General features: G+C 30.0%; 1 protein-coding gene across 1 annotated transcript; it reads right to left on the bottom strand.

Moving 5' to 3' along the window:
• Positions 1-1,018: 1,018 nt before the first annotated feature.
• LOC122269053 (uncharacterized) lies at positions 1,019-22,234 on the bottom strand. Its single transcript, XM_087162840.1, has 2 exons — positions 18,731-22,234; positions 1,019-4,488 (listed from the first exon to the last, which is right to left on the bottom strand). Exons 1-2 carry the CDS (start codon positions 22,179-22,181, stop codon positions 1,019-1,021), a joined length of 6,921 nt encoding a protein of 2,306 aa, XP_087018966.1. The 5' UTR covers positions 22,182-22,234.
• Between the last annotated feature and the right edge of the window lie 312 nt (positions 22,235-22,546).

The raw sequence follows: 22,546 nt of genomic DNA, 5'->3' as shown, positions 1-22,546 counted from the left end.
GAAAAAAAAATAAAGTACGTATTCTTAATGAATCCATAAAAGTAGCTTTATTATAATTTAGTGACGTGTAAAAATTCATGAGGATATTTGTTTCTTATAACTTTTGAAATGGTAAACATTTCAATCTGAAAGAAAATAATTTTTTTAAAAAATTAGTGTGGAAAAAAAAAGAAATTTTTGACAAAAAAATTATAGTAAATAATTTACTCTATTTCTATGACATTGGCTTAAGAATAATAAGAAATGCTGCATTAATTTAATGAATAACAACAGAAATAACTGTATTCAATAAAAAAATAATATGCAATTGCATATAGTAATCTTTTTAAAAATTGAAACAATAAGTTAATTAGCACTTTAGGGGATTTAAGAAATGCCTGCACATTAACGTCTTAATTTTGAAAATAAAAAAATATTTTCAAGACATTGTTAACTATTAAACGCTATTTGTGAAAAAAATATCATTGTACCGTTTAGTTCCTTTTCTGTTTTTTTTTCTTTTTTGAAGTTAGAAAGTTACTTATTAAGTACTTTTTTTGATTTTCTAAGAAAACACTTAGACAAATCCTGTATCTTAATTTTTTTCTCTTTTCCGTTCGTAAGTTATTTGTTTTAAAACTAGTTTAGGATTTTAAGCTAACGAATGATTTAAATGTATTTTTTTATTGATAGATAGTTTATTGCCTGCAAATGATTTTTTTTTAGCCAAGATACATGATAAAATAAGATTTTTTTTAATGAGTTTAAATAGAATGCTTCATATTAGTCTTGTCAAAAGTGAAAATTGTGTGTTATACTAATATGTTATATATTAAGTTATACCAATATAATATTAAGTAATTCAATGTAATATGTTATACCAATATTAAGTACCAATAATGTGTACCGTAGAATGTGGAAATTGTGTCAATAGCTGTTTAACAAACACTAAAAATAATTTCAATCGTTAAAGTACAGTAAAAGCAAAGACACAGCAAGATTCATTACCGTTAACAAAAAAGTAGCTAAGACTTAGAAGTTATGATGCATTATCCATATTAGCTTCTGATATGCAGTATTTTATTATAGTGTTGACAGCATTTTTTTCTTTATCTTCATCGTTGGTCATGACTCCAGATAAGAAAGCTGTAACTTGTTCTGCATCAACAATATTTCTTAAATGCTGGCATAATAGATTAAAAATCGTATTGCTGTTTCCACTTTCAATGGATTTGTATAAATCGGAGTGCAATTTTGTGAGATCCACTAGCTCTTCTGCTGGTGTATCGCTTACAGTATCAACAAAAGCACTGAATTTATCAATGATCTCTAAAGCTGTGGCTTGAGATTCTAGAGTGGATATTGAGGTATTGCTACTCACATTATATTTCTCATTCGTAAATTTTCTAACGAGTAGATCAATCAGCAACAATATTCCATTGGTGTCAGCATTTTGGATCATTAAAGGATTAGAATAGGGAAAAGATTTGTTGCTTCCAATTTGTTTTATAGAATGAATCATATTTATCAAAACATTGTTGAGGTTTTGTTGATATGTGGATCCCATAACAGTTGGATGCGGATATCCCTCAACATTTAGAGATTCAATCTTGCGTTTATCTCGAACGCCTTTAAAAGAACAGGTTTTTCCCTTACTGTTTTCTTTCTTGAGGCACCAAATTGCGAATTTGTTACCTGCGTTTATTACTCTATCAACTTTCTCCGAAGAATTTGAAGAATCCTTTCGGACAATTTGTAATAAATCGTAATAGCCCAACTTTTTGAAAACTTCCAAAGGTGGCAAATCTTTAAATTTTCTATATTCAACCGAATCTTTATTTTTGTAATAATGATAAATGAGTCCGAAAATAGAATGAATGGAATATTTCATAATTGATTTTTCCTCCGCATGGTTAGTATCAGTGAAATTTGGATCTTTTTCTACTGCTACCTTCATAGCTCTTAAATTAACGTTTTTAATAGCATAATGAAACGATAGAAAATTATTACCATCGTACAGTTTCATATTTGCTCCTCTGCTTATTAAAAGTACTATTTGGTCCATTTTATCTGATTTTGTAGCTAAATGCAAAGGAGTAGATCCATCATCTGATACTGCATCTATATTAGCATTTTTGTCTAATAACGTTGTGGTGAAATCTGTCTCAGACCGCAGTGTTGCCAGATGAAGAGCTGTAAACTTCTCTTTTGTCAATGCTTCGAGATTGGAATCTTTCCTTAACAGTGCATGAAATACTTTCAATTGACCAGTTGCTACAGAAAAATGCAAAGGTGTGTAAGATTGTTTGGAGGTAATACTGACGTCTATCTTATCGTTCTTTAGAAGTTCAAGGGCGGCATCTACTTGTTTAAGATAAATAGCAAAATGAAGAGGGGTCCATATATTATCTGACGTGACTGCGTTAATATCCACTTCCTCCAACTCTTTCTTGCCTGAAAGAAGGTACTGTATCATGTCTACATTTCCTGCCATTGCTGCAAAGTGTAGAGGCGTCATGTCATCTTTATTTCCAGCATTGACTTCTACTTTACCACTGCTTAACAAAGCATCACAGATTTCTCGATCACCTTTCATAACAGCCAAGTGAAAAGGAGTCAGGCCAAAGTCTGATTTAGCATTCACCAAGACTTTATCATCAGCAAGTATCAATTGGATTGTTTTTGCTGTGCCACGTACAGCGTAATGTAAAGGTGTGTACCCTGATTTTTCTCTCTTATTTATTTCGATTTTATTGCTAGCAAGTAAATTCTTAATGGTTTTGAAAAACCCTCTTTTAGCTGCTATATGCAATGGCGTTGCTTTGTCTTCTGCAGTTTGGACATTTACGTCTGCATTTTGATCGACTAAGAACTTTACAAAACCAGAATTTCTGGTACTCGCAGCAATGTGAATCGGGGTGAATCCTTTTTCGTCTCTAGCATTTAAGAGTTGTTCTTGTGTCCCGCTAGAAAAAAAACGCATCGCAATTTTCACATTTCCACTTTCAGCTGCAGCGTGCATGACATTTCTCTTCATTTCAAAAGTAGCATTCATGTTTGCACCTGCATCAAGTAAAGTAGGAATGTATTCTATTGGTCTAGTTTGATCTTTACTTCTGGCTGCATTATAAAGATCTCGATCAATATCTCGAAATTCCACTTGACTTGATTTTGACAAAATTGCCACTAATTGAGGCTTTTCTTCATTAAATTTACGAAAAACAAGCCTCAATCTTCCTTTTTCATCTCTTGGGACTTGAAGAGTTGGATTTGCTTTCTGATAAACTTTTACTGGCTCAGTCCATTCACCAAATTTAGAGTAGGTTCCATTTACTGTCAACTGCACAGCATATCTTACTTTGGACTTATCATCCCAATCTCCATAGTTTGATGCAATATGAGGTTCATTAAAGTCGATGTCAAGTACTGGCTCTGGTATATCTTCTATGACATTTAAAACCATTTTTGTTATGTTAGTTTTGAGGTCTTTCAATCCATCTATTCTTTTAGAAATATCATCATACAATTCATTTTTAACATCTTTAATGAAATCTTTGTTTTTTACTTCTTCCAACGTCTTAACGACTTCGTTAATTAATCCTTTGGTTCCAGTAAGCGATGCCTTGAATTCATTGAAAGTAGTAATCAAGACATCGAATGCTTCATTAAATTTCTTATCTCTTCCTGTTTGGTAGTAATAATCGGCAAGATAAGAATGTTGCTTAAGGAGGAAAAACATAACTGATGCATATGTTTGAGTTCCATAAAATAAAGCATATAATGCTTGAAACGCTTTTGTGTCTTCAGCATTTTCTGGAATAGCAAAATTATTATTCTTATCCATAAGTTCAAGCAAATCTGAGTGTAAACCTTCTGGTTTGCGGGCTTTTTGCAAGTAACTAAGAATCCCATCTTTTTCCTTCAATCTGAAAACGAACTGGTGTAAAGGAAGTTTACTTATTTCTTTTCTTTTCTCTTCGAAATACCTAACAAATTTGTTAATTTTACTAAGTATTGATTGAATTTCTCGACTTTTAAGTGTAGCCAGTACATTTTTAAATCCCCAATTCATTTCCGCTCTCGTTTTCTCTACGCTATTAAAAGTCTTTGTGACCACTTCTGTCACTTTTTCCATCGCCTCTGACATTTTGTCGAGCTTCCTGTCGATTTCACTAAACCTTTTTTCCATCATTGCTTTAATCTCATCGAAATTCACATCATCGCATTCCATTGCTGTTGCGGCTATATTCATTCCGAATTCTGCTACGTGAGCTGCCGCAGCTATGCCAGATGTTGCTATTTTTACGGTATCAGTAACGAGAGGAATTTCAGGAATATCACCAATTAGATTAGTTACGAGTCCAGTTGCATGACCAGCGTATTCTAAAGCCTTGCACGTCTTTTTTCTTTCTTCAATTTCCTCCATAGCTTCTTGGTATTCAGCATCGATGTCCGCGTTATCGTCGGAAGCACGTTTTGCAACGGCATTAGCTATAAGAGTTTGATTAATATGCATGTTGTTAATTTGGTAAAATCATAGGCTTAACTGACTTGAAATTACAGTGATTTCGAAATAAGCGAATGGGTTCAATACGTTTGATGTACATATAGTTCCACGACATCTGGCAATATTCGGTTTGAAAGACACTTGTCCTAATACGTAAAAAAAACCACACTTCTTTTATAGATGTCAAAGGAGTAAAAAAAACCCATTGTGTGTCTTTGCAGTGAAAAGCCGAGTGGCTTTATTTCATATTGACAGCCATGTGTTTTGCAATGAGTTATGAACAATATATCGAATGTGAAAGTCTATGGATGCTCAGATTTTGCAACTTTTTGATTCTTTTGACAGGCATGAGATCTAGAAATTAACTTTAAAGCTGTCATATATTTGTATCTTGTAAGAAAAAAACATTTTTTTTCGAGAGCAAAAAATGTATTTAGGTAATATTTCTAAAATTACTTACACTATGCAACAAATGAAGCAAAAGGAAATAACTAAATACTTCTTAAATTAGAAAAACAAAACATTATAAGAGTAAAAAGATATAAACTAATAAAAATATAGTTTTTCTTTAAATTTTATATTCAGGAATATTAGCTCTTGATTTTGTATATAAATTAGCACACCAGAGATTTTATACATGGTTTCATTTTCGTGTCATTCTAAAAAAAATCCCATTTTTTAAATTTGAACTTTTAAATTCGATACGATATGTTGCGAATGTAAAAATTTATTGAAGAATATAAAATATTTGAAAATATTTTCATAAGTTGCGAGTTGAAAATATTTTTATTAGACCAATAAGTTTAAAATATTTTTTTAAATATAATTTAGAAACTAACAAAAATCATGAGAAAACATAATTTTCTCCTATTATTACTAATATATTTAGTGTTTTGAGCGTCAATATTATTATTCAACGTATTTAAAATATTTGGAAGCAATTTGTAGGTATGAAACAAAATTTAATAAAACAATATTTGTATATTTACAGAGTTGAGCCTGAATTTATTGAAGTTTATGAGATATTTCAGCATAAAAAGTAAATTAATGCTGAAAATATATATAATAAATTAGATAAATTAAAATAATACAAAAAAAGCTTAAAAAAGCTATATTAGAAATAAAACATAAATAGAAGAATGATTTTAAAATAATTAGTTAAAAATATCAACAACCGTTGTGCCACTGAATTATCACGTTGAGAGCATTCTTTTTTTTTCCAGTTTAATACAGAGTAAAATATTACGCTGAGCAGCTACAAACCTACTGAGTTGAACATTAGCAGTTGTAAACCCAAAATTGGGTCGGCTTATAAAATAAAATAAAATAAAATAAAATAAAATAAAATAAAATAAAATAAAATAAAATAAAATAAAATAAAATAAAATAAAATAAAATAAAATAAAATAAAATAAAATGAGCATCTTTGGAGCCGTGGTGGATCAGGGAATAAAGCGTTCGCTTTCTAATGAGATAAACCGGGTTCGAATCCTAGCAATGACTGGTCGATACGAATTCTGTACCAGGCTCGCACCGATCACAGTGCAGACGTAGAATTTCCTCAGTGGTAGACGGATCATGGGTTACAGTCCACTCTGCCAACACATAACCGTGGGAGGTGTTTTTTCTCTCTATGTAGCGCAAATGCGAGTTAGTACCATCATCGTTTTCACACAGATATGATTTGATGAACCAATTTAGTGGTTAATATATTATTTACATGTTATTATTCTTTTTTATGATTTCAGTAACAAAGCACCAAGAGATTATGGAAATGATCATCCTTTTAGACAACTTGAAATATCTATTGCTTATAGCAATTGGTAATGAATTAATTTGCCATTCAGTTCATTGCCTTTTTTCAATGAGTACCTGTTATTAAACTAATTAACCAGCATTGGGTTAATTTCATCAAAAATCCTTCATGAAAGTAAATTTCTCCTAATCCAGGAGATCCCTTATCTTCTGGATTGGGTTCAAAATTACAAGGCTACGGAGTTGAACATTTGCAGTCATAAACCCGAAATCGGGTTGGCTATTCAACGACTGTTATAAAATAAAATAACCATCTTTGAGCTGTGGTGGCTCAGAGAGTTCGCCTTCAAATGAGGTGAACCGTGGTCGAATCCCGGCGATGGTTGGTCGATACGAATTTCGCACCCGGCACGCACCGACCACAGTGCTGACGCAAAATATCCTCAGTGGAAAACGTATCATGGAACAGAGTCTGCTTACCATCAGGCTAATCTTGGGAGGTTTTCGTTTTTTCCTTCCCAATTTAACGCAAATGCGGGTGAGTTCAATCAATAAGTCCTCCACGAAGGCAAATTTCTCCCAATACTTGATCCAGGAGTTCCCTCGTCTTCTGGATTGGGTTGCAGGAAACTTACAAGGTATTAAGGTTTAACGTAAAACCACCCTTCTTAACAATACATACTACTATGGGTGTATCTTGAACGCATAATTCTAATTGTCACCTTATTCAAATTGCAGGAAATTTACAAGGTATTATGGTTCAACGTACAACTGCTCTTTTTGACAATATATACTTCTATGGTGTATCTTGAATGGAAACACAGTTCTATTTGACACCTTATTAAAATTGCAAGACATTTGCACGGCAACGTTGAACCACCCTTTTTAACATTACATACTACACATTTGCATCTTGAACGGAAGCATTGTACTATTAAACACCTTATTAAAATTGCAGGAAATTTACACGGTATTATGGTTCAAACCTCCTTTTTTAATATTATATATTATTATATATATACGTATATTAGAAAAAAAAATTAAAAGATATAGAATGTTATATCAGCAAAATTTAATAAATTTCAGTAGTTAAGCTAAATTTACTTTTAGTTCTCGCAAGAGCATTGCTGAAAATAAACAGCCACAATGTATAGTCAAAATATAGGAAATGACTATTTTAGATGTTTTTTTCTGATGTTTTTTTGTAGAGAAATCCTAAACCAATAATTGTTTTAAATAAATAACTCTGTTAACTAATAATTAAACAAATAACATGCATAGCATAATAAAAACACGAATTATACTTTTCTTTACAGTATTCAATTAAAATATTTTACATGTATTTATCAACAACCTTAGTCAAACATCTCTAAAAATGAAATCTAATTCACATTCGCAAATTATGAATAAATTTTCATCAGATATAATGAAAGCAAAATGTGAATTAATTAAGACGAGTTCGAAGCAAATTCAAAAACATTGAAAACGTTGATAGTTCATACTCTTATAATAAAATGAGGATTTAGGAAAATTCTCATTTGTGTCTGCATTAGTCTACCTTATCACTGAATTTGCATTTCAATGCAAATTCGGTTTTAGGAAAATTAAGTAGTATAAAATCATTGCAGAATTTCTCTCAAAGTAGAATTTAAAAAAAACAACAACGTGTTTTTAGTAAATAATATTTTTTTTTAATTTTATACATCTCTTTAAATATCTTTCTACTCAGATTATGATCAACGGGTCAGTATCAATTTTGGACACAGCATGTGATAAAAATTTGATGACTAGATTTAAAAAAAAAAAGCATTTTTTATAACTTGGTGAGCTTTTTTAGGTGTGCAAACTATAAAAAAGATATCTGAAATTTCTAATGCCTAAAAAGTAGTGATTTTTAGGGAAGCCTTTTTGCCCAATCTCAGAAATAAGCATGGGAACGAATATTATTACTACTCGTAAGCTGGTCTAACTTTACATACAGTGAGAAAATGTCTAATGCTGGTACTAAGACAACTTGACTAATTTTCTAATAAAAGATGAGTAGCATACATACTAGTCAAATTAAATGATGTAAAATTTATAAATTTGAATGAACTTCGGAATGATTTAAAGTTGTGTGTAACTTAAGTAATTTTATGGAAGCAGTGCATGCTGCTTGCAATAGTTTTGAGAAAAGAAAAAAGCTTGAAGAAAAAATAATATATATATATATATATATATATATATATATATATATATATATATATCTTTCATATTTTGCAATCTGGAAATCTTGTTACGAAAATATCTTTTAAATCATTCTTGAAGATTTTCCTGTTCATGTAAATACATTTGAATTCGCTATTAACTTTATAGGTTATGTTTTATTCCGTTTTTTCTTTTTTTTAATTTTATTTTCTGTTTTTACGTGTTATTTTTACTTATTGTGTTCTATTTTAATTGTTGTAATTTTTGTAAAAAATTTTTAGAGAGTTATTATTTTCTTAGGGGTGAAGTTGTTGGAGCTAAATTGTTCAACATGATTTAGTCGAAATATTCATTGTTTAGTTGTGTCCATTATATCACTCCTGAAAAGTCATAGATGTACGACTTTTTAATAATTTTTTTTTTGTTTTAGAAAAAGCTTAATAACTGAGTTTCACCCCACCAATAGGGTAAGACTTGGTTCACATAATTATAACTCTATGGGAAATTTAAAATTGCTATTAATAACTATTAAGGAAAACACGTGTATTAAATAAGTATTAATAAAATGTTTCATTTGCCCACTGCTCCGTTACCCTTTTTTATCTCAGGGTTTTAATTGTGAAATAAATAAATAAGAATTTATAAAAAAATGTAATTTCAGTTTAACACGTTGAATGCCATGGGGGTCACCGGTGACAGGCTAAGCCAAGATTATTTGAAACACATAATTCGAGTAAATTTTTAATTTTTTAGTATAATTATCATAACTAAAATGGTTTGAAGAAATTAATGCAATATGGTACAAACAAAAATAGTTCTATTTATATACACAGAGATGCCAACCTGCTCCGAACAGCGAATAAATATTTTCAAGTGGTAGTTTGATAATTGTGATTCTTGGTTTAATAAATTAAATTTAGTAGATTTTTATCCACCACTATTTCTAAACAATTCGTAGGCTTATATAATTCACCACTTTTTTCCAGATATGTCATGCTAAACCTTTTAAAAACTAGCAAAATCTGCAATCTAATATTTGCAAATTTAGTTAGTAGTTATTTAACGTTTGGCCAGACGGGAGAACCATGTAATAAAAAATTAGCCTGGCATTCAACGCGTTAATATCAAAATTTCTATTGATAGAAGAGCTCTTTCTAAAATTTACTAAAATGTGTATTTGTATTACTTTTATCCATTTGAAACAAAGTGCTACTTTAAAACCCAATGAAATACACAATGAAACGACTTTCATCTAACTTAATTCAAATTGGAATAGGTTAAGGTTTAAATTTATATGCGACATTGTTTTCATTAGAAACGGGGATTGAATCCAGATATCTTAGTTTCAGCCTTAAGTGTCCTAATATTAAATTAAAATGTTCACCTTTATGTTTACTTTGCACCATCCATCAATAATTTTATAAACTAGGAATCACACTTTCTCGAAACTGAATATCAAAGTTATGTATGAAAATTTGTTAGAAGTTTGAATAACGAAGTTCATATTTTAACTTTAAATTTGCTTCTGCAAACATCTAGTATTAAAACAATGGGTAAGTTTAAAAAGATAAAAAAAAGTAATTTAGAGTTTTATTAGAATATGAAATGTAATAATTTTTAAAAACTTCGCGCATCTCATATTCTTCAGGAAGCTTCATAGTTTAAAAAATTGAAACTTAATGAAAAAATTGTGGCAAATCAAATAGATTTTTTTACAGATAATTAGAAGAATATGTCAGGATAGTTATTGAAGTTTCAAATCGATTACGTATGAAGATGTCATGTAAAAAGCCTGAAAGTCTGTAAAGGTGCAGGGATAACTGTGTATTGTTCTTAGCAATCAGTTATCCCGATTTAAGTTCAAATTTATTGCACATATAATGACCGAATAGCCCATTCCATTACTCACAACGTTAGCCGTGATTGCGAAAGTCTATATGGGGGAGGTGATATCTGTGTATTGGTTTTTGCTTGCAGTAAGCGCTGAATAACTTGCCAATGTAAATGACGTGTGTCACAAACGGGTGTCTCGCTACCAGGCGTCTTAGGCCATTATTTATAATGCGAATCATATAAACGAGTTTTTTGATGTATAAAAAATTGGATTACTGGATTTTAATCTGTTTTGAAGTTGGTAATTATTATAAATTATGTTTCATAAGTAACTCAGATACTCGAATTATACCCAGCACTCGAGTAACTCGTATTTATGCTGCTATGTATTAGTTTTTAAACACCAATATAAACGAGTATATATTTTAGATTTTTCATCTTTGAGATGCGTAATTTTTTGTAACTTGAATAAAATGTAACTATTGGAAATATTTTGGAAAATTTTGCAAATTAAATCTTTGAACGTAGGCATCAAAATAAAATAAAAGAATTGCGATGATATGTTTGGATGCAGTTTAAATAAAATTCCTTAAAATGTGCTATGTATAAATTTATTTTTGTCATGTTTTATGTGACACAATACATTTTATTTTATAATATAACTCTTTTCATTTTTTGATGCTTGAGAGACAAAGATAATTGCAGCTGCAAATATACAAGTAAATTCACAATTGATTTTAATATTATCAAAATGTTTTGAAATTTGAGTTGAATTTGTGTTATTGTTCAGTTAATATACAAAATAAGAAATAATTAGTTCTTATTGAAGAACTGATGACTGCCGATTGCTGATTTTGGAGATTGTTCCGTTCATTCTAAATCATTCTAAATCTAGAGAGAAGGTTCTCTTAAACTTCTTTTACTAATACTTTTTCCATCACTCTACTCAACAATTTTTAAAGCTCTATTTTTTAATGGCCTTGATTCGAATGCCTGGTGGTTTTAACTCCGGTTACATGAGATTGATAGAGCTAGTAACTCTTTCTACAAACTTCCACGTCACAATCAATAAGAGTTACGACAGAGTTAACGCTCACTCTATTGCGTGCACAAGCAGGTTATAGAGTCGATTTCCAAGATCGAACTCAGGGCTCCCAGATTTCCACCAGTGGTTTTAGCGACGACTTAACAGACTGTGTCACAAGAGCGTATAGGCCGGGATAGCGTGGTCGGTAGGACGCTGGGCCCATGTCCGAGAGTTCGTGGGTTCGAACCCCTCCGGCCGAAGACTCCCCGTGTAGTAAAGTGACTGATGCAAGTTAAATCTGTCGAGTCGCAAAAGTCCTCCATGTTCCCATAACAAATCAAAACTCTGGGGGTACTGGATTGGAGATCGATCGTTCTCTGATTCAGGTCAAACTTACGATCTGTGGATGAATGAATGGGTTCGCTCTATAAACGGGTGTGACGTATGGTGTGGCAGACGTCGAATTCCTGGCCATAGATGGCGCCACTGAAAAAATAAGAAACACACACTCTGCCTTAAATTTGCTCGGTTTCATCAAACAGGCTTGCCCATGTGGCAAGTGGCATTAGAACCAACCAACAAGAGCACACTAATATTTTTTATGCTCTACTAATTTTTTTTATTCTTATAGTTCACTTTTATATGTTTTCCTTTTGATTTACATCCTCTTAAGAAATACCATACAGTGTTAGATTGTTTTATACATCAGTCATCTAGTTAGATGGATTTTATTTATTATTTGATTATTTAGTTCCATCTTGAATCCATCCTAATCTTCTCTTGGAGGTAAGGTCAATGAATTGCGATATGTTGAAACTGTATTTTTTAGACTCCAGAATGCATATCAAGGTGTTTTCTGCTATGCATAATAATCCAATGAAGCGTATTGTAACACATATTGGTCCAACAGTTCTCCTTTCCGTTTCATTTTTCATAAGAAAAATACAAATTTGAACTTTTCGCTTGTTTTATCTTTTTTCCATTTGTAACTGATTTTTATCGTTGGAAGAAAACGTTACATTCAGCAGCTTTTTAATATTTATGGCAGAAATACATAAAATTCGAAGAATAAATAACTTATGAGTCTTAATGAACCTTCATAAATATTGAAAAGGTGATACATTTTGATACATTCTTTCATTTTTGATTTCCTTAAAAAATCCTATTCCAGTCTATTGAATAACATATTTCATATCTCTTAATAAATCAATATTAGAAGTTTATGTTACAATTAAATGTGATAATAGTCAATCAGTCAAACTTTTAAATTTCATTGCGAAGATGCATTCTAATTATTTATCTATGTTTTTGTTTTTATCTTAACAAACACATTTTTCAGAACACTTTGTAGACTACCGTACCATGCACATTTTGGCTTTTGAACTATAATTTGTTAATATTAAGGTTATCAATAATATTAATATAGTTGCTTTTTGCAATAATGGAAAAAAACCCTAAAATAACAGGAAATAATCTACTATACTCTTAAACAATAGGTTCACTGAACCGTAGAATGGGTAAAGTGACCGCTGTTTATTAAAATCATGTCCTTTTTGAGAACATTTAATTTTATAAAGCAGCTGATTTCATAAAATGAATTGCCTCATTTAATTAATAAAAAATATTCTTAGTTTAACTTTAAAAATACACTAAAATCTAAATTAGTCGCTACATTTTCTTAAAACAACAGTAAGATTTTAAAATCTAGGCATATTTGTTTGATTAGCAACATTTAAAATAATTTTTTGTTTGTTTCTTGTAAGATTTTCTTTTTTTTTGCTAAGTTCGTTTGTAATAATCAAGTGCTTTTCGTAGTTCTACCAAAGCTAGATTTACGTTGTTGAAATAGTGATGATCATCGACAATGAAGATAGGCCTTCTAAAACTTTTCTCAATTCATAACCTGTTTTCATTTTGGATTCTTTACACTATCTGCTTCATAAATTTTTTTCAACTTCTACTCTTCAATTTCCTTAAAACACATGTAATCCAACTTTTAATAATAACTTTTTATTAGTTGTGAGTGCAATGAAATTCGTTATTTATATGTTATAAAAACTTTAAAAATTAGAAAAAAGAAGAGTTTTTACTAATTTTAAATATATGCTCCTCAAAAATTAAATTTTACAAGCCGTTGATAATGATTTTATAAAAAGTAGGTTTCAGTATGTTGTGGTATTGTGATGATTTTGCTCTTGCAGATTTGATTTTAAAAAGCGGCTGCTTCGACTGGGAAAAAAGTTTGTATTAAATGCATTCAAGTAATTGATCCTTCCTACGTATCAGGGAATTTCAAATCTGAAATTAGCTTCGATCTTAAAGCTACAGATAGTTTTAAAATGACATTTTTTCTCGAAATGTATGAGTTTAAAATCGTTACAGGGGGTTCCGCTACAGTCGAATGCATAGCGACAAACCTCTACCGCAGTTATGGCTCAAAATCAGGGTTGAAATTGCATGGAAACACACGCCCTTAAAATTTGTCGTACATGGATAGGGACGCTTTCTTATTATGAACTGCTTCTTCGTATGCTTCTGAACAGGTCATAATAAGGAAGCCCTCCTAGCGGCACATGACGACATTTCTGGGCATGGGTTCCTATGTAATTGTAACCCTGATGATGTTCCCCAAGTCTCGCATAAGTTTGTCGCAACTTTTATGCGACCTCATGTTATATAAAAGTTCTTAAATTTCTGCATTTTAATATAAGATCTCATTTAAATAAAAAAAAATGCTAAAAATGTCATTTGAAAAATATCTGTAGCTTAGAGAGAGAAATCTATTACAGATTTAAAATCAGAGACGTGAAAATATCCAAGATTCATTAAAAAACCTCATGCAATAGAGAAAAAAAATATTTCTTGGTGTTATTAATGACAGTCACTGACGATGTTATAATTCAGCGTTGTTTAATATTTACAACAATGTTCCATATTAAGAAAATTTTGTTCTAAATTTAATTCCAAGCATTTTTTCAAAAAATTATAAAAATATATCAGATATTAAAATCAATATTTAGATGTAAAATAGGTATAAATAAATTATTAGCATTTATATGATAGCTGTTTAATAATTTCAGTAGCATTTTGGTTAATAAATAATTATATACACACATTAGTTAAAGTCAATCATAATATCAAAAACCATGACAATTAAAAATATATTACATAAGGAAAAAATGCTATCACATTTTTGTACATTTAATGTAATACATACACAATATCACCTCTTTTTTACAATGTAGGCTTTTGTAGTAAATTTATATAAAGGATAATATGCATAATTAATTTTGATTCACGATAAGCCTGGCTAGCTAAGTATCTTATAAAGTAATAAAATTACTTCGTTATCAAATCAATTTCATAACTTTTTCTCTATTTAGATTTTTATAATTATTTTGAAACTCAAAATTTCAGTACTTGCATAAATTCCAGTCGACTTTCTTTGAAAACTGTAGACCAAATTCTTTTAAGATGTTTCATTAAAATAGCTTTTTTTTGTTAATAAAATACCTTCATGCATGCTTTTTTATTATGTCAACAGTTTTCTTAAAATAAATTATTTGTTTTGATATCCGTTTAATTCTCACTGGTTATTTGGTGTCCACTTGGAGCTTGTGCTAACTTCCTTGGTCAACAGGGATTTTGCACAACTACCACAGTTTTATGGATAAGTTTTTATTTATATTGAAAGCTTCAGAAGAGTGATTGGGTGTTAAAAAGACATGAAATATCAAAAATAATGTGGTTAACCTACTGGCAGAAATTAAAGATAAATACTATGAAATTTAAAAACGCTATTTAAAGTTTCTTGGAAAAAAGGTTAAATAACAATTCATTCAATAGTTATTTTAATTTATTCAAACAAAACAGTCAAATAATTACAAATAAGATGACATTGAAACTTTTAACTTTGAGGCAAATTGTTTTTAACTGCTTTCACTTAATACGATTTAATAACCCAACTAGGCCCATCTAATGAAGCTATTTAGTTCCTTGTACATATTAAAACCAAAAGGGCTAATCCCTGAATTGACACTACAATATTTCCTCCAATCCCTTCAACACATGAAGAGTTTTCATTTCTCATTATCTAACCTCAATATCTACCACCTAAAAAGCCTTACTTTAATGTCCAATAAATTTTTTTTGCTGCTTTGAAACCATGCAAGTTACAAATCGTTAAAAAGCCCTATCGTTTCTTATTCATAGTTTTTTAAACATACCAGTTGTAAACGGTTTCCAAACCATAAATGTATAAAATATTCTTTGCCGTGAACTTAATTGAATGGGGTAACTGCTGCCGGTTATTATACCGTAATTTTAGAATTAAAATTTTAATTGTGTACACAAATTCTTTAGATGAATATCTAAGATAAGTAAAAGGTAATGACTAGTATATATTGATATTGCAAAAAGGTAGGGTATAAAAGCTACATATATTTTTTAAAATATAATTAAAAACAGAAAAGTTCTTATTATCTGTCAGTTTTATTTCCCAAGTTCTTTTTAAATAGCTTTCACATAATTATAATGTTACAAAAAAAAAAAAAACGAAGCAATGGTAAATCTGTATTACAGTAATTGAATTTGGGAAGAATTATAGATTCTGCATTTGATTTTGATTTCAAAATTAATTCATCAGATATCAGAAATTTTGCAGAAGAGATTTTGCAAATTTATAAAAATTTGGAAGAGATATAAAAGTTTTCAAATTTTCTGAAAAGTTCGCTCAATGTTGAACCACAGCGTCGCAATTTGAACCACAACACCAAACCAGAACCAAATTTGCTACAATCTTAATGAGAAGTTAAATTGAGTCGCCTTTACCATTCAAGTTGACACATAGTATAACGTAATTAAGTTTAAGTTGTATCATAACATGGTTCAACTTTACACCATGTCAGTGTTGTAGCAAATTTGAACGATATTAGTTTTTTTTATAGAGAGATACAGGATACAAATTTGAAAACATTTATATTCAGTCCTTTTTTTGAACAGAAATTGTCACAAATTCAAGCATATAGATATATCTTTAGTATTTTTTTCAGCAAAAATTTTTCAGTTTTCTTTAGTTTTTTTTTAATTGAACAATTCATTTGGTCTTGAAATTCTGTACCTGATTAGCAATAAAACTTTAAGAAAATCTTCTTGAAAAAATAAAAAAATATTTGAAAAATTAATATAAAAAAAAAACAATTTTTATTTATTTTTGCTTTTTTTTAGTTTTTTTTAAATGAAAAATGATTTTGTTCTGAAATTCAACACTTTTTTAGTAACACAACTTCAAAAAGTTCTTCTATAAAAAATTCAAGGAATATCTGAAAAATTACAATAAAAACACAATTTTTGAAATCTTTTATTTTTTTAGTTAGTTTTTTTTATTGCAAAAACTCTTTTTCTTGACATTCAACACTGTTGTAGTAACACAAGTTTAAAAAATTAAAAAAAAAAAGAAATGTTTCAGGTTTCCTTAGTTTTCTTTTTTTAATTTAACAATTCCCTTTGTTTTCATATTCAGCGTCTGATTAGTGATAAAACTTTAAAAAATTCTTCGTTAAAAAAAATTAAAAATATCTGAAAAATTACAATAAAGTTACAATATCTAAAAAATTACAATAAAATTTTTTTTTTTAAATTTCTTTAATTTGTTTATTTTACTGAAAAAATCATTTTGTTCTGAAATTCAGCACTTTTTTCGTAACACAACATTAAAATAATGAAAGAAATATCTAAAAAAAATGTTTCAGGTTTCCTTAGTTTTCTTTTTTTAATTTAACAATTCCCTTTGTTTTCATATTCAGCGTCTGATTAGTGATAAAACTTTAAAAAATTCTTCGTTAAAAAAAATTAAAAATATCTGAAAAATTACAATAAAGTTACAATATCTAAAAAATTACAATAAATTTTTTTTTTTTAAATTTCTTTAATTTATTTATTTTACTGAAAAAATCATTTTGTTCTGAAATTCAGCACTTTTTTCGTAACACAACATTAAAATAATGAAAGAAATATCTAAAAAAAATGTTTCAGGTTTCCTTAGTTTTCTTTTTTTAATTTAACAATTCCCTTTGTTTTCATATTCAGCGTCTGATTAGTGATAAAACTTTAAAAAATTCTTCGTTAAAAAAAATTAAAAATATCTGAAAAATTACAATAAAGTTACAATATCTAAAAAATTACAATAAATTTTTTTTTTTTAAATTTCTTTAATTTGTTTATTTTACTGAAAAAATCATTTTGTTCTGAAATTCAGCACTTTTTTCGTAACACAACATTAAAATAATGAAAGAAATATCTAAAAAAAATGTTTCAGGTTTCCTTAGTTTTCTTTTTTTAATTTAACAATTCCCTTTGTTTTCATATTCAGCGTCTGATTAGTGATAAAACTTTAAAAAATTCTTCGTTAAAAAAAAAATTAAAAATATCTGAAAAATTACAATAAAGTTACAATATCTAAAAAATTACAATAAAATTTTTTTTTTTAAATTTCTTTAATTTGTTTATTTTACTGAAAAAATCATTTTGTTCTGAAATTCAGCACTTTTTTCGTAACACAACATTAAAATAATGAAAGAAATATCTAAAAAAAATGTTTCAGGTTCCATTAGTTTTCGCTTTTTTTAAAATTAAACAATACATTTTGTTCTGAAATTCGATCAGCACTTGATTTAGAAACAGGATTTAAAAAACTTCTTTGTTAAAAATGTTTGACAAAAATTTGTTAAAAAGGACGAAAAATGTCGTAACGAGCACAAGAATTTTCGGTAAAAGAGGTAGTTGCTCGGTTTTATAAGGTTTTCCAACTTGGGAAAAAAACTACTAAAGAAAATAATAAAATCTTTTTGGAAATCTTGAAGATAAATTCAACGAATGAAGAAATGTATTTCGGCAAATGATTTACCTAAAATGCCCATACACTTTTACAACCAAAGTTCCATTTTACTATAATTTCATTTGAGTTTATTTCAAAATTCAAAATAGACAATTTGAAGCTAAATTTTTGTAAAGAAGCCGCGAAATACCATTAACTCAAATTCATCAGTCTATCAATTTGAAGTAAATAAATTCTAAATAAATTTTTATATGATAACTAAAATTATAATGGTTTGTTCGAAAAATTAAAGGAAAATGCGTGCAATAAAAGTGTAGAAAAAATCTGTGAAATCAATTCTAAGTAAGTGCTTTTAATACGTGTGAAAAATTAGTGCCATAAATAGTGAAAAAGATTCATTTACCGTAAATAAATGCAATTGAAGAGCAAATAATCTGTGATAATGATAAGATTATTTTACATTGTTAAAAAAATAGATAAAAAAGTGGTAAGGTTACAGCAAAGGTAAAGAAAGATATTGAGAAATAAAAAATAATTAATTACCATTAATTGCAAAAATATTTGTCCAAGCGTCGAGATTAGGGTGCAGTGTAAGCTTCCGACAAACAATATTGTAGCATAGCATTAACAGAATTTTCCTGATTTAGATCCTCATTGTCGGTTTTGATACTTGATAAGAAAGTTGCAACTTGCTCCGCATCCACAATTTTTCTTAAATGCTGACAGAATAGATCGAAAATTATATTGTTGTCTCCACTTTCTAATGATTTGTAAACATCTGAGTGCAATTTAGCGAGATCTATTAGCTCTTCCGCTGGCACGTCACTAACAGAATCCACAAAAGCACTAAATTTATCAATGACTTCTAATGCCGCAGCTTGAGATTCCAAAGAGGATGTCGATTTATTGACATTCATAGTATATTTCTCGTTCGTAAATTTTCTGATTAGTATATCAAACAACAGCAATATTCCGTTCGTATCAACATTTTGCACTATTGGTGTTATGGAGTGCGAAAAAGATTGGTAGTTATTAGTTTGCTTAGCCTCTAGCTGATTTGTACTACTTACAATCTTGAAAATATTGAAAGCATTCTGTGCAAAGTTTAAAGGCTGTAATTTAGGCAGATACTGATAGTAATCAAAATAAGATTTTTCAATACTCCGTTTATAACGAACTCCAGTAAAGATGCATGTCTCTCTGTTGTCTTTGATACACTGTGTTGCCACTGCGCTAGCAGCTGCAAGGGCAAATTTAATTGCGTCTTCTTTTTGGGGACCTGTATCATTTTTTCCTAGAATTCTTAATAAATCATATAAACCTAATTTTTTGAAAACATCAAGTAGTTGCAAACCTTTATACTTACTGTATTCAACTGAATCTTTATTCTTGTAGTAATAATACATTTTCTCGATTAAAAAGGATCCGCAATATTCTCCTAAAGCTTTGCCCTCTCCATGATTTAAATCAAATATACTTGGATCTTGATTATCAGCCGCTCTCAAAACTTCAAAATTCATATTCTTAATAACATATTGAAGAGGTAAAAAGTTTTTGCTATCATAAAGCCTCATATTCGCTCCTCTACTTATTAAAAGTACAGCTTGATCTGTTCTATCTGCTTTTGCAGCCAAATGTAAAGGAGTAGAACCATCATCGGATACTGCATTTATGCTAGCATTTTTATCCAGCAACTTTGTGGTAAATTCCATTTCTGATCTCAAAACCGCAAGATGGAGAGCCGTAAACTTCTCCTTTGTTAATGCTTCAACATTAGACGTTTTATTTAATAATTCATCGAAAATTTTCAATTGACCAGTTGCAATAGAGAGATGGAGAGGACTGTAATTTTCTTTTGAAGTTACACTAATATCAACTTTCTCATTCTTCAGTAATTCAAAGGCAGCTTCTTCTTGCTTTAAATAAATAGCAAAATGAAGGGGTGTCCAATTATTTTCAAATGTTAGTGCATTAACATTTACTTCTTCCACTTCCTTTTTCCCTGAGAGAAGGTACTGAACCATATTCACATCTCCCGCCATCGCTGCAAAGTGCAGCGGCGTCATATTGTCTTTATTCCCAGCGTTCACTTCTACTTTACCACTACTTAACAAAGCATCACAGATTCCTCGATCACCTTTCATAACAGCCAAGTGGAAGGGAGTCAAACCAAAATCTGACTTGGCGTTTACTGAAATTTTATCGTCATCAAGCAAAATCTTAAGAGCTTTCGGTGTGCCTCGAACAGCGTAATGTAGAGGTGTGTATCCTGATTTTTCTGGTTTATTTATCTCTATTTTATCACTAGCAAGCAAATTTTTAATTGTGTTATAGTGACCTCTTTTTGCTGCTATGTGCAATGCTGTTAACTTGTCTGCATTTGTTTGGGCATTTACATCTGCATTATGGGTAATTAAAAAATTTATGAAACCAGCGTTTTTAGTGCTAGCAGCAACATGCATCGCTGTATACCCCTTTTCATCGACAGCATCAAATAATTCTTTTTTTACGTCCAAAAGAAACCGCATTGCAATCTTTACATTCCCGCTTTCAGCGGCAGCATGCATTACGCTTCTTTTCATTTCGAAAACTGCATCAATATTTGCCCCGGCATTCAGTAAAGAAGGTATATATTGTAATGGTCTTGTTTCATCTTTGCTTCTTGCAGCGTTGTAAAGATCTCGATCAATGTCTCGAAATTCCGACTCATATTTTGTCAAAACTTTAGCTAGTTGAGGTTTCTCTTCATTAAATTTTCGAAAAACGAGTCTTTCTCTTCCTTTTTCATCTATGGAGATATGTATGGTTGGATTTGCTTTCCCGTCTATTTTCAGAGGCTCAGTCCATTCACTAAATTTAGAATAAATTCCATCAACTCTGAATTGGAGAGCGTACCTTACTTTAGATTTATCATCCCAATCACCATAGTTTGACCTAATATCAGGCTCATTAAAATCTATATCAACTACTGGTTCCGGTGTATCTTCTATGACAGCCAACCTCATTTTTGTTATACCATATTTGAGGTCTTTTAACCCATCTATTCTTTTAGAAATATCTTTATACAGATGATCATTGACAAATTTAATGAATCGTTTATTTTTTACATTATCTAAGGTAGCAACTACAGCATTAATCAGACCATTGGTTCCTGTAAGAGACGTTTTAAATTCATTAAAAGTAGTTACCAAAAGATCGAATTCTTCGTTGAATTTTTTGTCTTGTCCTCTTTGACAGTAATAATCAGCAAGATAAGAATGTTGTTTAAGAAGAAAAAACATAACCGATGCGTACGTTTGTGTTCCGTAGAATAAGGCATATAAAGCTTGAAATGCTTTGGAGTCGTTTGAATTTTCGGGAATTGAAAAATTAGTATTTTTATCCATGAGTTCGAACAAATCAGAATGCAAACCCTCCGGCAATCTTACCTTTTTCAAGTAATCTAATATACCGTCTTTCTGCTTTAAACGAAAAACGAATTGGTCAGCTGGAAGCTTACTTACCTCGTCTTTCTTTTCTTCGAAGTATCGAGAAAATTTGCTAATTTTGCTTATTATTGCTTGTATGTCATGGTTTTTTAACGTTACTAACACGTTTTTAAATCCCCATTCCATCTCCAGTCTAGTTTTTTCAACGGTACTTAATGTTTTAGTCACCATATCTGTTACTTTCTCCATCGCTTCTGTCAGTTTATCAAGCTTCCGGTCCACTTCATTAAATCTTTTATCCATAATTAATTTAATCTCATCGAAATTCACATCATCACATTCCATGGCCGTGGCGGCAATGTTTATTCCAAACTCGGCTATGTGTGTTGCAGCAGCTATACCTGAAGTCACTACTTTTGCACCAGTTGTAACAAGAGGGATGTCCGGAATATCACCAATTAAATTAGTGACAAGTTCCGTTCCATGTTTAGCGCACTCCAATTTTTTGCATGTGTTTTTCCGTGATTCAATTTCTTCCATTGCTTTGTCATATTCAGGATCGTTTTCGGAATTATTATCGGCATCTCTTTTAGTCACAGCTAACACTACAACCGTTTGATTAATACGCATGTTGTAATTTAATTTTAAGTTTGCTTACCTGTCTACAAAGTGCTGTTCTCTGATCGAGTGGATTTGTAAAAATTTTGCGAAGTAAATATAGTTGCATACCATCTGTGAATCTTTCAATTTGGACGCATGTCAATCATTATGTTTTCATGATTTTGATGGATTTCGACGGAAAAAGAGTTTCATTGTGCATTCTTATATTTTTTGAGTTCCTGTCAAACATTGATAACACGCTATGCTTGGAACTAAAATGTCATGTTCTATAAGTTCAGTGTTTTTTTTCTTAATTTATATTTTTGATACGACAGATGGTTAGGTTATTTTCAGAAATCTCGTCTGTTGAAGGGATTTTTGAAACCGTCATTTTT

Source organism: Parasteatoda tepidariorum, chromosome 5, assembly GCF_982258835.1.
Source record: "Parasteatoda tepidariorum strain Cologne lab strain chromosome 5, Ptep-v5.0, whole genome shotgun sequence".
Lineage (NCBI taxonomy): Eukaryota > Metazoa > Arthropoda > Arachnida > Araneae > Theridiidae > Parasteatoda > Parasteatoda tepidariorum.
This window is presented reverse-complemented; position numbering and strand designations above follow the sequence as displayed.